At 29.3% G+C, this 15,992-nt stretch overlaps 2 protein-coding genes across 5 annotated transcripts; one reads left to right on the forward strand and one right to left on the reverse strand.

The window, feature by feature from the left end:
* Positions 1-2,508: 2,508 nt before the first annotated feature.
* On the forward strand, positions 2,509-4,507 carry LOC118031479 (pentatricopeptide repeat-containing protein At2g20710, mitochondrial). 2 transcript variants are annotated; one of them, XM_073412533.1, is made up of 3 exons: positions 2,509-3,058; positions 3,144-3,419; positions 3,533-4,507. In XM_073412533.1, the coding sequence occupies exons 1-3, from the start codon at positions 2,914-2,916 to the stop codon at positions 3,544-3,546; spliced, it is 435 nt and encodes a 144-aa protein (XP_073268634.1). In that variant the 5' UTR covers positions 2,509-2,913; the 3' UTR covers positions 3,547-4,507. The 2 variants fall into 2 exon arrangements, with proteins under 2 accessions (XP_073268634.1, XP_073268633.1); XM_073412532.1 differs by having other exon boundaries at positions 3,144-4,507.
* Positions 4,508-11,777: 7,270 nt separating this feature from the next.
* Positions 11,778-14,913, reverse strand: LOC118031334 (E3 ubiquitin-protein ligase RMA1H1). Of its 3 annotated transcripts, XM_073412742.1 has the most exons (3): positions 14,754-14,866; positions 14,000-14,087; positions 11,778-12,639 (listed from the first exon to the last, which is right to left on the reverse strand). In XM_073412742.1, the coding sequence occupies exon 3, from the start codon at positions 12,613-12,615 to the stop codon at positions 11,914-11,916; it is 702 nt and encodes a 233-aa protein (XP_073268843.1). In that variant the 5' UTR covers positions 12,616-12,639; positions 14,000-14,087; positions 14,754-14,866; the 3' UTR covers positions 11,778-11,913. The 3 variants fall into 3 exon arrangements, with proteins under 3 accessions (XP_073268843.1, XP_034891598.1, XP_034891600.1); XM_035035707.2 differs by lacking the exon at positions 14,000-14,087 and having other exon boundaries at positions 14,754-14,913; XM_035035709.2 differs by lacking the exons at positions 14,000-14,087; positions 14,754-14,866 and adding an exon at positions 12,802-13,224.
* Positions 14,914-15,992: the final 1,079 nt, after the last annotated feature.

Below are 15,992 nucleotides of genomic sequence, written 5' to 3' on the forward strand. Positions count from 1 at the left end.
TTAAATAAGATTAGCAAAATGGTTAGAGGGATGTCCTTCTTGACTAATTAGAATTCAAAGAAGTGGATTTTTTTTTAACATAAATTTCGTGATTTTAATATAAACAGTCTATCTTTAATATAATAAGATATTTAGATTTTCACCAGATTTTTATTTTTTTTTTCAATATGAACGGTCTATCTTTAACATAATTTCAAATACACAATGAAACAATCCATCCTCAATTTCTAAGTTTTCATCTCTATTAAAAAGTATTTAAAAATGTTATAGATGTTATTTTAAAAAAGATTTATTTAAAAATATATTAAAATAATATATTTTTTTATTTTTAAAATTTTATTTTTAATATTAATACATCAAAAAAGCTTCAAAACACTAAAAAAATTATTTTGATTTTTTCAAAAACTAATTTAATAAAAAACAGATTTCACCGCAATCTAAAATATATCTTCATCTAAGATTTGAACTACAGCATATCAATTAAAGTTTCAAAATTAACTATAATTGTTTTTTTATAAATTAAAGTATTTTTATTTTTATATTTTAAAAATATTTTTTTCTTCAATTTTTTTATATATTTTCGTATCATTTTAACTGATGATAAAATAAATTTTAAAAAATAAAAATATTATTTAAATATATTTAAAAAAACAACTCCTAAAAAAAAAAAAAAACTTTTAATGGGATTGTTAGATTATTCTATAGCTGGAAGCAGACATGATTTGACTGGTGGAGTGGTTAGGTGTTCACAGATCCACAAAGTGCTTAAAAAGCCACTAAAATAGCCTCCATTTTTGTCTTGCTTTTCCTTTTTCTTCAGACCATACCTTTCATGCTCTATCCAAAAGAGTTTTTCTTTTTTATTTTTCCTCTACTTTAAAGTTTAAAGCTTAAAGCAATTTGCTAACAGCACGGCAGAGACTTCGGGAAATTCCAAGGAAAAGCTTGCTGCTTGAAAGGGAGTTTTGTATTTGTTTTTGTTTTTATTTTTATTTTTATTTTTTAAAATTATTTTATATGATAATATTAAAATAAATTTTAAAAAATAAAAATTACTAGCGCACAACTTCATTAATGGGAATATTTTTTTTTTCGAGCAACTGCCTCGAGTTTCGGACTGCGAAAAGTATTCTAGGCTTTCTTTAATTAATTTATTTTTGAGCTCATCGTTTAATTTTTTTTTTTTTTTTTATAACTGTATAATTTCATTTAATTTATTTTTAATAAAATTATATCAGTATCATTGGCTATATTATAAATTTAGGATGTTAATTAGATGGTCTCAGTCAAATTTTTTATCTTTTTTTTTATGTTGTCAATATTTTTATTAGTTAATTTTTTATCATTATATTTTTTTATTTGAATTATTTAAATTAGTTGAGTTTATTACCTTTTGGGTGCGTATTTATGATCTTCCTTTAAACATATGATCCATGGGAAATATTCAGTGCATGGATCATATAAACAAATTAAAGAAGGGTGTAGTAATTCACCTCGTTATAGAGTTTCCATTGATGTTAACAATGCTTATTAAAAGTTATTAGTGATCTAAATAAAAGACTCCAATGTTAATTCATATTAATTATTTATAATTACATTACTTTTTAAGGTCTACAAATCAAGGAAACCAAACTCAAAAGCTATTTACAAAAACCAAATTTAAGCTCTAAAATAATTGAAGAAAAACATGGTAGAACATGCTGTAATAAGATAGCAAAGGCACTTGTTATGCACAACATTTCCCTTTCAACCCTTTTTATACTGATTTTTTAGACTAAAATTGATGCATAATTAATTTTTATAATTACTAGAATTGATTCTCATTAGTTTGATTTAATTATCCTCCACAAATAAATAAATAAAACCTGATAATGTTTGCTTTAAAAATCATTAGAAAATAAAAAGTTATTGTTCAGAAGGTTCATTGGATAAACTAAATGAATTGATAAAAACAAATTATTTTACGAAACTTAAGTTGAAAATATGCTAGAAAAATTAACTTTTTATAATCCAAAAAAATATTTTACAACAAATTTTTCGTTCCCAAAAATATGAGTTGGGAATTCTGTAACAAAACATGAGTTGCAGCAGATAACAACGGAGTTGAAGATTTACAAGCGTTTCAAGCATGCCTTTGAGGATCCACAATTCTCTAGTCCCTTTATTTTTATTACGATTTTTTACTTTTACTTCTGGTATTGGATTATGATTTTTTGTTTCCCATTTTCTTATATGGGTGGAAATGATTTATTGAAAATAAGTAAAAAAGTGAACTTGGTGGTAGAATTCATGTGGTTTTCTCTTTTTAGATGATAATCAGGGACTAAATTCTGTTGATGGCAACAGATGGGGATGCGAAAATGAAATTTTAATGAATTTGTGAAGTTTGAATGACCCACTTGAACCATTGTTGTTTTGTTATATATAATAAAAAGAATGAGACTTTGATCTTTTGTTATTAAACGACCAAATCTCGCCAATCGAAGCAACCTGTGAAATAGTAGAAGTATGTATACTTGTAAGGTATTCTGTGCTTGTGATTGTTTATGGTCGATTTGGATTGGTTATCTTCTGCCAACGAGGCTGTTGGCATTTCGTGGAACTCTTGACATTATAAAAAATTGATCTTTTTGCTCGGAGACAGCTGCAAAATTGACGGGGAATTTGAAAATGCAGGTGGCCTCCTCCTGATACAGTGATTTGCAGAACCTTATACCTTATTTGCGTAGTGGATATGTTTCTAAGTCCTGCTTGTTTCCTCATCCTCTTTATTTTGATTTAATTTTAATTTCTTTGTTCTTGCTGGATATCTCACCGGATGAGCAACAGGATGTATTTTCCTCTTTCATGCAATGATATAGCTAGCAGAGAAACATGCTAACGCCATCGATCCACAGAAGTTAAAAGGGTTTTATGGTTTACACAGCTCTTCTCAACTGCTATGCACGTGAAAAAGATGTGGAGAAGGCAGAGGCAACTTTTAAGAAGCTGACGAACACTGGGGTTATGAGGTCCCCTCTAGTTTTCAATATATTGATGCATCTTTACTTCCAGACAGGTAATAATGAGAAACTAGATGCCTTGATGTCCAAAATGGAATCAGAGGGCATTCCATGTGACCAATATACTTTCTGCATTTGCAGCTGACTCTGACAATGAGGGAATGGATAAGATCCTGGAGAAAATGGAGTCAAATGGGGAGGTGTTTCCAGATTGGAATGCTTATTGCGTTGCAGCAGATGGGTGCTTGAAAGCTGGGATAATGGAAATGGCGATGACAATGCTGAAGAAACTTGAGGAAAAAACAAAGAGTGTTGCATTTGATACTCTCCTGAAGTCGTATGCCAGAAAAGGAAATAAAGATGAGTTGTATCGTATCTGGAAACCTGACGAGAAAAGGGATAAAATCTACAATAAAGGTAAGCTCGCTTTTGATGTTGGATGATATTGAAGCAGCCGAGATGATGTTTAAGGAGTGGGAATTATCCTTTTATTTCCGAGTTCTTAACATATTGATTAATGCATATTGCAGGAATAATCTTTTAGAGAAGGCTGAATCCCTTATAGATCAAGCGATGATGAAAGGGAGTGAACCTTCAGCTGATGCATGGTATTCTCTGGCAAGTGAGTATCTCGAGGTTAATCAAATCCCCATGGCTATGGAAACCCATCAAGGAAACTTTGGCTTCCTGTTTGGATCATTTGGAAGGGAAGGGAGATCAGAACAAAGCTGAAGAGTTCATAGAATTACTGAGATCTGAGAATATTTTCTCTCCAGTTGCTCACAGCAGATTGCTGACGTATATTAAGGGTCTCAAATCACAATCTGATGGGCTTCTGTAATCTGATAGGTTGAAAAATGCGACATTGTTTGAGGGGAAAGGAACAAATGATGCAAGATAACTCACTCAAACTCATAATTTATATTTCATTTGATTATGTGATTCTTTAGGGCCATTGATTGGATACAATCTTGGTAAAAATAGGGCTTCTAGTTTATGTGATCTGCGCTTCCAACTTAACAAAAAAAAGGAAGCTTAGGTGATAAATTTGGTAGCTTCGAAGTTGACACCATGCAATCATCCTCTGGTATACGAAGGATCGATGGATGCTAATGCAGGTACGGAAGATAACCAATTTATCACAACTTAGGCTATGCAGGTATGATTCTGTTGAGTGGTGGAGGAACCGTGTTAACGGGGACAGTCCGATGGCCGATGAGGTTGCTTCTGGAGTTCTGCCGTGATGTGGACGGTGCATGGGAGGACTGGGGTAAGGGGTCGGCTTATTTTGCAATGCTGGAGTTTGAATATGTATTTTCTCTGGATCTACATGGGCCAAAGGCCCGCCATTGGCCTCTCTCTGCATTTCCTTTCGCCCGTTATGTTCTTTTAATGCAGAATTAGAGATGAAGATGAGTGAAAATTTGGGGAAATCATTTTCAGTTAGTTCAGTTTGCTGTTGTCTCTAAAAACAATCAAACTAAAATTTAAAAAAAAAAAAAAAAAAAAAACCAAACTGAATTCCCGATTCTAACCAATCAATTTCAGGTTTGGTTTAATTTTCTATGTTAAAAACCGAAAAAACCTGTATTATTTTTTAACATAAAAAAACCATAAAATCAAATTCATCTTCATCACCAGCAGACCCCATAGTAGTGTTGAATCCATACCAATCTTTTCTCAATTAAATGACCTTCCACATAACCACAAAAAATACATTGCGCTCTCTCACAATAATCAATCACTTCTTATTATCACAAACCCAAAAACCTACATCACCAAAAACCCTCATACTCTCAAACACAAACCCTCATCACACAATAAACATTGCTCAATGCCCATTGCCACTTTCTTTGCCCATTTTCTTTTCATAAAAAAAAAAAAAAATCAGCAACTGCCAACAACCAAAACCACATAATTAAGCTCAGCCCCCACTTTTATTACCTCCGCTAGCCACCCTTATCCTCAAAAGCTCCACCTCTCTCTCTTCTCTCTACTGGCCAATTAAATATATTCATCAACTCTTTTCGTTCCTTATAAGTAATCATCAATGTCAAATTAATTTTTTCTTTCTATCAATAAATTATGTTGGATTTCTATTTTTGTGGTATGGCTAGAATGGTGCCAAAAGTAGAAACAAAAACTATTAAAAAAAAAAAAATAGAGAGAAATCTTACTTCTGTTAAGGCTTAGGGGTGTTGTTGGGATGATAGATTTGGAGATGCAAATTAAAGAATGAAAATTGAAAGGTTAGGTGTGGTGTGTGGGAGCTTGGGTGAGGGTGGTTGGTTTGCAAAATACGATGATTACTGATAAATATTATGGAATGAAATTAATGAAGATTGAAGAACAAAGAATTAATTGGGTGCGTGCTTATTAGTTGTGAGTGTTGTGGGTGGCTGTTAGGATTAAGGAGGTGTTATGTGAGTTGTGTGGTGTATGTGTGAGGGGTATTTATAGAACTTTTTTTTAATTTGAACCAGTTCGGGTTGCTTGGTTTAAACATTACAAAACCAAACCAAACCAGAATTTTTTTAAAATATTCTAATCGGTTTTTTTTTATAGTTTGGTGTTTTTGATTAATTTCTTTTATTTTTTCAGTTAAATTTGTTTTTTAATTTTATTAATCACTCATAGTGACCATGATTTTAGATACAGATATGACCAACATTAAAAAAAAAAAAAAATAAAAAGGAAAAGGAAGGAAAAAAAGAAAAAGAAAAATTCGTTCGATCATGAAATAAAGTCCCAGTATCCTGTGAAAAGTAAACTCCTATTAAAAACATAAATTAATTATTTATCCCATTTCATGACTTGGTACAAGCTTGGTGAGGTTGCGTGATGAACTATGGAGAGAGATTTTGAGTTCACGTCTCATTTTTATTGAGAAACATGTGTGAATAATTCTCATGAACTATATCTATGATTGTATGGAGCATTTTTCTTAAAAAAAAAAAAAAAAAAACCCAAGATGGGCTCTCACTAATCCACAGACTGCTATGACTTTTGTAGATATTGTTAAAAAAAGACATCATGGCTGACACTGAACACGTCTGAAACAAGCATTCCAGGCAGAGTGGCAGACAGGCGCCTGCTAGGAAGTGGAAGTGGCCTTGCACTAAAGGTATTTGGAGGCCTAAACAATCATCACTTTTTATTTTTTATTATTAATGGAGGTGTTTAAACCGTACATTTTATTAATTTTATTAATTATAAAATTTTAATAATTATTATATTAATAATCATAATATTCTAATCTAACACATAAAGAAGTAAAAATCATTTTGAAAAAATAAAATAAAATTTTAAAAATAAAAATATATTATTTTTAAATAAAAATTATTTTAAAAAATAATTATTATCAAAGTTCTAATAATTTTATGAAGTGATTTTGTCCAGTGAAATATGCCCATCTCGATGAGAATTCTTGTTATCTCAACTTTGTTGATTTTAAAAACGAAACACAAATATCAGCTTTGTGTTGGTTGCAGAAGAATTTGATTACTTGAATCTGATTACTGCCTTCGTGTTTTTCTTGAGATAATGTACCACGTTGTTAGACGAGATTAATTGTGTGTCTGTATTTTTATGATTTGTGATTTTTAAAAATATTTTTAATTTAAATATATATATATATATATATATATATTATGTTTTCTACATAGAATATTAAAATTATCAAAAAAAAATATTAAAAGACTGCAGAACATTATTTTTTTTTCAAGTAAAAAGTATGAAAAACAGAATAGAAACTAAGTTAATGAAAAACACTAAATTTAAGAGTGTTTTATGGTTGTTTTTTAAAGTATTTTTTAAATTAAAATTTTTAATTTTTTTTATTTTTAAAAAATTATTTTTAATATTAGCATGTTAAAATAATTTAAAAATATTAAAATATATTAATTTAAAATTAAAAAAATTAAAAATTTTTAATTTTTTTAAAAATAATTTTAAAACATAAAAATAAATAGTATTGACTAGTTCAAGCGTACGTACTGCATCAACGTGTTTTTTCAAGTCCAAAAGTCTGTAACCCACAAAAGGGAATAGATTTGCTTGCTTACTTTTCGTACTCCGTATTTTGGTGGAAATTAACTATGGATCACTATTTTCCTTTTTCTTTCTCTTTTTTTGTTGCGAAAAGGGAAAATTAAAAACTAAATAAATTACTCATTTATTTCTTATTAAATTCAACGTTCAGAAACAATTCATGTAATTAAAAAAAAAAAGATTAAAGCTATATGTTGGAAATACATTATCAATTACATTTAAATTAATTATGATAAAAAAAAAACATATTTCGAAATAGAGTTATAGTTATTTTGTAAAGTATTTTTCATTCGAAAAATATATCAAAATAATATTTTTTTTATTTTTAACATTAACACATTAAAATAATTTAAAAACATTAAAAAATATTTTAAAAAAAACTTTTAAAATACAAAAATAAGATAAAAACCATAACCACACAAATCATCGTCACAGCACCACTGCAATTATTTGGGGTTAGAAGAATACATGTAAATTACTTTTCTTTCTTCTTCTTTTGTTTTTTTGCGTGCTTGGCTACGAGTTAAGATCACGACTCTACAGGGCTACAATTATGAACTTCAATTATTTGCAGGCATCAATCAAGCAAGCTAGACAACCCATACAGAGGGGCAACGCGTAGACTTGCAAGTCAAATTGCTCGAAAGTGTTTTTGGGAGCATGCACACGTATACGAAGAAGACGAGTTGCAGCCAAGTGACCATGGAGGGATTCCAAGTCAAAAAGCAACTATATGAAGCTTCGTTTTTAGCTTGGCATGGAGAAAAAGGAAGAGGGAGACCTGACAAGGTAATAGAGACACCACATCCACTGAAAAAGAGATGTAAAATGAAGCAGGTGTCGTGTCTTTTCTGCATCATCGGCACAAATGAGTGATCATCATGGTGGCCGCCACCATACTGGAGGCAGTGGGGTCAGTTGTGGCTATGGCTAATTTCCTGTGATCTATCATCATCATCATCGTCCAATTTGATAATCAATTGTTCCTAATTCAACGCTTAAATTAATTTGAATGCTTAGGATCTTTAATTAGTCTTCCATCTGCCACCCTTAGAGGAAGGTAATGGGGTGATGATGATTTGTTAACCATTTTAGGCTATGGCAGTGGGTTGACAGAGACAGAAAAGCTTAAATCATAACGCAAGTTCTATGCTCATTAACCTCCAATAAAAATAAGCTAAAAACTTAAAAATTTGATTAAACCAAAAAAATTAAAAAATATAATAAAAAAAATCAAACTGTAAAAAAAAATCGATTAAATCAATTAAAATTTTAAAAAAATAGATTGGTTTAGTTTCGGTTTTTTCAGCTTAAAATTGAAAAAACCGAACCAAACATAACCCAAACCGGAAAAAACAAGCTAAAACCGAACCAAACCAAAAAAACCATGTCGAACTGAAAAAACCAAGAGAAACAGGAAAAACCCGAGCCAAAACCGAGCCTAACTAAGAAAATCAAGCCAAATTAGTTTGAACCAATTTTTATTTAAAAACCAAACTGAATCAAAACTTGTCGATTTAAACCAGTTTTAATTTTTTAAAAAACAATTAATTTAATTACTTCTTCTAATAAAAACTAAATCGAATAAAAAATTATCATCCAACCCTTCATCAATTTCTATACTTTTCTGGAGGCAGTGGGTTGACAGAGAATCTCAAATTTCTTTAATTTAAAAAAAAAATGCTAGACTCCTCTAAGTGTAGACTTTTTTAATATTAAAAAAAGTTTCATCAGGCTGTCGTGATAACTTGGACCCCCAATCTAGTTAATTAAATAATAGAGACTACGTTATAGTGCTTATTTATCAAAAGTCATTACCTTTATTAACAGTGGTGATTAGTTGGTGTACAATAAATAATAAATAAAAATGATATATTATTTTAAAAACTTATATTTATTTATGATTAGAAAAATTGATTAATAAAAAATATTTTTTAATTAAAAAAAAAATTTACTTTATTTCTAAAAAAATATTTTTCTTTTATTTTGGATGGAAAATATTTTTTATAAATTATAAAAATTTTTAAAATATCATGTTATTTGTTGATAATATAAAATTTGATCTTTAAATTTTTATTGCTATAAATTTTATTTTTAATTTTATCTCTTGAAATTTAATTTTTATATCAATTTTGATAATTATTATTTATTTTTCTCTTATTATTTTTTTAAAAAAAAATTTTTTATCTATCAAATTTTATTCTTATTATTTTAATTGTTAATTTCCTGTGATCTATCGTCATCGTCATCGTCATCGTTCAATTTGATAATCAATTGTTCCTAATTCAACGCTTCATTAATTTGAATGCTTAGTATCTTTAATTACTCTTCCATCTGCCACCCTTAGAGGAAGGTAATGGGGTGATGATGATTTGTTTAACCATTTTAGGCTATGGCAGTGGGTTGACAGAGACAGAAAAGCTTCATAACGCAAGTTCTATGCTCATTAAACTCCAATAAAAATGAGTGAAAAACCTAAAAAATTATTAAATCAATAAAATTAAAAAATATAATAAAAAAATTAAATCATAAAAATAAATCAATTAAAAATATTTTAAAAAAAATCAGTTTAATTTTGATTTTTTCAGCTTGAAATTTAAAAAACCGAACTGAACATAATCTAAACCGGAAAAAATAAGTCAAAACCGAGCCAAACTAAAAAAACTAAATCAAACTGAAAAAACTAAGAGAAACAGGAAAAATCCTAGCCAAAACCGAGCCTAATTAAAAAAATCGAGTCAAATTGGTTTGAATTATTTTTTATTCTAAAATCTAAACCAAACTAAAATTTATCGGTTTAAACCAATTTTGATTTAAAAAAAAATTAATTTAATTATTTTTTTAATAAAAACTAAACCGAATAAAAAAATCACAAACCTTCATCAGGTTCAATACTTTTCTGGAGGAGTGGGTTGACAGAGAATCTTAAATTTCTTTAAATTTTTTTAAAATGCTAGAATCCTTTAAATATATTTTTTAATATTAAAAAAAGTTTCATGAGGCTGTCGTGATAACTTTGACCACCAATCTAGTTAATTAAATAATAGGGACTACGTTATAGTGCTTACTTATCAAAAATCATCACCTTTATTAACAGTGGTGATTAGTTGGTGTACAATAAATAATAAATAAAAATGATACATTATTTAAAAAACTCATATTTGTTTATGATTAGAAAAATTAATAAAAAATAATTTTTAATTAAAAGAAATTAGTTTGGTTTCTAATTTTTTAAAATATCTGGTTATTTATTGATAATATAAAATTTGGTCTTTAAATTTTTATTGTTATATATTTTATTTTGATTTTTTTTAATTTTATTCCTCAAAATTTAATTTCTATATCAATTTTGATAATTATTATTTATTTTTCTCTTATTATTTTTTTAAATAAAATTTTTTATCTATTAGATTTAGTTCTTATTATTTTAATTGTTATTTATTTTTTTAAAATAATTTATAAAATTATAATTATTTTTTTAATTTCTTCATCTTTCAAATTTTTTATCTATTAAATTTGATTTTTATTATTTTAATTATTATTTATTTTATTTGAGATAACTTATTAAATTAATTTAAATTTTTTTTCAATTTTTTTTTTATTCAACTTTTAAATGTATAAAATTTGTTCCTCCTTATTTTAATAAATATAAAAAAATATTAAAAAATTATTTTTTATATAATTAAATATTAAAAAATATTTTCTAATTTATTTTTTATAATACTATCTATAATTAAAAAAAATTACTTGCACATAAAGCGGATATAAAACGTTTACTTTGTTGACTATATTTTTTGTTTTCTGTTATTTCATTTATTATTAAATAGGGTAGCCAATAGAGAGCGTAACAGGCCTGCCTAAAGCTGCCGGCCAGGTCACATCAGTGACTCAGGGAGCATTTATGAGGTATATGTTTAGTCCCTCGGTAGGGGACGTCATTGAGGATGGTCAAAACCGTCTAGCTAGCACCGGTTGATCCAGGCAGCTGGACGGCCAACCTATCCGAGTTAGCGAACGGTAACGGAGGGCCGTAACTCACCGGACACAGCTTGCCGGTACGTACATGATATTTTTCTACCGGTATCTGGCAGGCTTCTGTCTGTGGTTCTGGCGTCCTATTTCGTGTATGGCCTCCAAGCTGGTGGCGTTTTTTGGCTTTGCAGGTGTCTTTCGGCGACGTCAGTAATGGCTGGGATGCTTCCTCACTCAGTTGGCTCCCTAAGGCTACAATTTCCAAACTCGTAATATAAAAAAATATATTTTTTATATTTTAAATTTAATTTGATGTTTTAATATTAAAAAAAAAAAAATATATATTATTTTAATATATTTTAAAAAAATACTAAAAAGAAATCACTGTTATAAAATCATGTAATGATTGGGAGTAAGAAAATTAAAAAATATATATATATTTTTTAAGAGTGATATTAGTTGTTTTTTATTTTAAAATATATTAAAATAATATTTTTTTTATTTTTTTAAAATTATTTTTAATATCAATATATCAAAATATATTAATTTAAAAATTAAAAAAAAAAAAAACCAAACACTCCATTCCCCCGAAACGGCAAGAAAGCAGCCATCAGGTCTAGTAGTGACATCCATAGCATTACAACTTATGATGGAACAATAAGATTCAGATTTACAATCTGCATATTCAGCATTAGTTCCCATGAAACACTGTTCAGGTTCTTACCATGGATATAATTGATTAAAAGGCATGAATTTCCAGCAAAATATGAAGATCGAATCATATATATATAAATATAAGTGATCCATGGATATTTCATAAACTCGGATCCATTGCCCTTTACAAACTAACTATCGAGGTGAACAATGGAGAATAGCCTAGTTCTATATTTCAAAATACAATGAGGCATAAAAGAAAGCAACAAAAGAGAAAAATGGAGATTCTATTCAATGACTTGTCTGCCATCAGCTCATGCCTTCTCAGCCTAGGGCTACCAGTACCCATTAAGTGATACGAGTTTGGAAAGGGGCCGAAAACCCTCGCATACACCATCTCTCTGAACATCCCAACAACTGGTTGCTGCAAACCGGTCATTGCAGGGTCTCCAAGATTAAGCAAGGGTGATGGGGAAGCCTCTTCGAAACTGCCGTATGGATTAGCATTATAGTTATGGTTCCGGTAAGGATTACGATATGGAAGCCGCTGGCCGGTATTAGATGTGTTTGACACCACACCTTGAGCACCACAAGCTGATGGTCTGGGAGGAATGATCATGCCCATGTATGGTGTCTTGCCTTCTGCTTCGGTTGAGCCTTGGCCACGGCCATACAGGGGAACCATGGTGGTGTGAGATATATCAGCCTTGCAAACTGGGCATTGCGGGTGCTCATCGGAGGCCAGCGAGGCGCTCTGGACGTGGAGCCACTTGTAGATGCAGGGCCAGCAGTAGAGGTGGCCACAGAGAGTGACTACTGGCTCATGTGCAAAGTCAAAACAGATATTACAGTCGAAACAACCACTGGGATTTTCCGAGTCAGTTGCCGCACTTGACACTGATTTCCATCCCTGGGTAAAATATTTCTCAAATTCCATGGATTCTCACGTTCTTCTTTAACTCTGCAAAAGGCGAGAGAAATCAAAACATATCAGTAACAAATTTCCCCTCGTTATCCAAGTTCAAGTACCTACTAACTAATAACCTTCCAGTGATACAAACTCTGAAACTCACTGTTGGGAAGGGGAACAGAGAAAGAATACAGAATCAGTAAAGATACATACCACTTGCGCGTATAAGCATATAAAAACATCTAGATAGGCTCAAGATATATGCCAACAGCAAAGCAATTATGATGGCTGAACTAGAATAAGTAAAGGCACCAAACACAAGGTCCCCATGGCCCACCCCATCTTTCAGTTTTCACACCAAGGGACAGAGCTCCTAAAAACGCAGGTTCAAGGACCCCACAACTTTAGATTCTTATCAGACAAGGACTCTGCCCTAGCAATAATTAGAAGTAGAGAGTGAAACATATGCATTCCTGGTTCCCATCTTGTATTTCGTTCTTCTATTCTCGGTAAAAATCCGTTTAAAAATTTCCCATTTCATATCTCTTGAACAAGCAACGGGTAAGCATGGCTTTCACCAGCAAATTTGAATATTTTGACCTTCTAGCAAGAAGCTTAGCAACTTTTTGAGCGTGTTGGGTAGTGTGATTGTAGTTATTTTTCAAATAGCTTTTCGTGCTAAAATAATGTTAATGATATTTTTTTTATTTTTTAAAAATTATTTTTGACATCAGCACATCAAAACAATCTAAAAAATACAAAACGCACTTAATTTTAACAAAAATAATTCAAAATTTTACAAAACACAGCTACAAACACAGCCCCAAACACTACCTTCAATGATAGACGTTAAAATCCATCCTTCTAGATAAGCACCACTTTCTAAATATTTGTTGGACAATCAGATAGATTAAAAAATAAGATAAAAATTTCGAAGACAAAATCTAACCAGGAATGAAGAAGTACAATTTGAACAAGGATAAGTTCAAGAAGAGCCCAATTCCTCGCGCTCGCACACACAATTTTGTTTTTATAAGGCCAAGTGAAAATGACTACAAATGAGCGAACAATCAGCAAAGACCGTCTCAAATATAAAATATATTTAAGAAGTCGAAACATATAAATCAGATATTCAAGCATTGGATTCTTGTTGAATCATATAATCAATGACAGACAACCAAAAACAAAAAATAAAACAATTTTGCTTTCGACAACCTCTAGAATTCAGAGAGATGACAAGAACAAGACAATCAGTGCTTTTATGTCAAGGTGATCGCTCGCATCATCAAAGAAACTGAAAAGAATAAGATTAAGTTCCTTTCTAGGACCGATCTTCACTTCAATTAAGAACAACATAGCATCTCTAGAACTAAATAAATTATGATTATCCTTGAACATCCATCCAGCATACCTAATTACCAGACCACCAGTACCGGGTCCATTACGAACCGCCATAATTTTCCACCATTAAATCTTTCATCAACCACCAATCATCAAAGCTGTCACCACAGGCCCATTTTAAGCTCAACCAATGAATTTTTTTTATGCGCTTAGAAAATGGGAAACGAAAAAACTGTAACACACACAAAGATGATTGTATACAAGGGGAACGCCCATTTGTAAGATCGCAGAGAGAGAGAGACGGCAGGAGACAACAATGGTTGGATGACCATCAATGTAATTAACAATATTAACAATATATGTTTCAAGATTTAGTGTAATCAACAAAATATGACAAAAAAAATCTATATAATTGAAGGTTTTTTTAAGATGCTAAGAAAAGTAGTCGAATTGAACCTCAAGATTGTTTAATTCTTCACGTTCACACTTCAAACCTTCAAATTTAAAGCAGATTTTACTACTTTTACACAGAAAAAAAGAAGAAAATTTGCCACCCTTATTTTTTTCTAATTAAGCTTAAAATTTGCCCTCATTCACCTTGCCTTTCCCCCTCCCTTTCCCAGAAACCAAACAAAAAACAAGATACAAGACAAAAAGGAAAAAAAGAAGAAGAAATAACAAAACTCAGCTAAATTAATGAGATCCAAGATCCAGGACACAAACACAACTGAAAAATCCAAACAAACAAAGAAATGAAGCACTAAGAGTAAACAAAGAATAAAAAAAATTCATGAATCCTAGAAAGCTGACTAACCAAAGATTACCTGAAAGAAAGTTAAAGGCAAAATAACAGGGTGTTGTTTGGCTTGATTAAAATAAGAGGATTCGAGGAAGCTTTAATGGAGATTTTGCAGATAACAGAGAAACAGAGAGATTTCTACTGAGGGGACAGATTAAGCGTTGTTGCCGGTGTGGGGTTTATATAACAGTGCTGGGAATCTTATGTCCCTTTTATTTTATTTTTATACTTTTATATTTTTTTATTCTTCAGTTTATTTATTTTTATCTTTTTTATTTATTTTCTTTTCAACTATTCGGTGGTAGTTTTGACATGCGATCCTGCCTCGATGTTTTCCATTCCCTCCTTTAACCCTATAAATTTAACCATTAAAGATATTATCTAAAAATTTTATTATTTTATAAATTTAGGTCCTGTTTATTTATTAAAAAGTACTTTTTTAGAAAAATAAATTTTTATAAAATAAATTCTGGAAAAGTAAATTATTTTCTGATATTTAGTAATGTAATAAAAATTAAATTGAAAAATATTTTTCAATATTTGATTATATCATAAAAAATAAGCTGAAAAATAACTTATTAATGTTTTATTTTTCTCAAATTTATTAAAATAATAAGAAATAAATCTTACAAATTAAAAAGTTCAATGAGAATAAAATTAAAAAAATATATATAATTTCATAAATTATCTCAAATAAAATAAATAATAATCAAAATAATATAGATCAAATTTAAAAAATAAAAATTAAATAAAAATTAAAATAATAATAATAATTCACATTTCATAAAATTATTTCAAATAAAATAAGTAACAATTAAAAGAATTGAGATCAAATTTGATAGATAAAAAATTTCAATAAAAATATAATAAAAAAAAAATAACAATTATAAAAATAAGGATCAAAGTTAATATAAAAATTAAATTTTAAGAGATGAAATTGAAAAATAAATATTCAAATAAATATAGCAATTAAAAGTTTGAGGATTAAATTTGATATAATCAGTAAATAATATGATATTTCTAAATTTTTCACAATCTTTAGAAAGTGTTTTTCATCTAAATTTTTCAGGAAAACACTTACTTGGAAACCAAAATAAATTTTTCTTTGATTGAAAAGTATTTTTTTTATTGATCAACTTTTCTAGTAACAAACAAATAAAAAAAAATTAAAAAATATTTTTCCAAAAAATAAACATAGACCGAGTGAATTGACACAGAGAAAGCTTATTTAAGATCATTTAAAAAGAAGAATTAGCGTGTGTTG

Source organism: Populus alba, chromosome 11, assembly GCF_005239225.2.
Source record: "Populus alba chromosome 11, ASM523922v2, whole genome shotgun sequence".
Lineage (NCBI taxonomy): Eukaryota > Viridiplantae > Streptophyta > Magnoliopsida > Malpighiales > Salicaceae > Populus > Populus alba.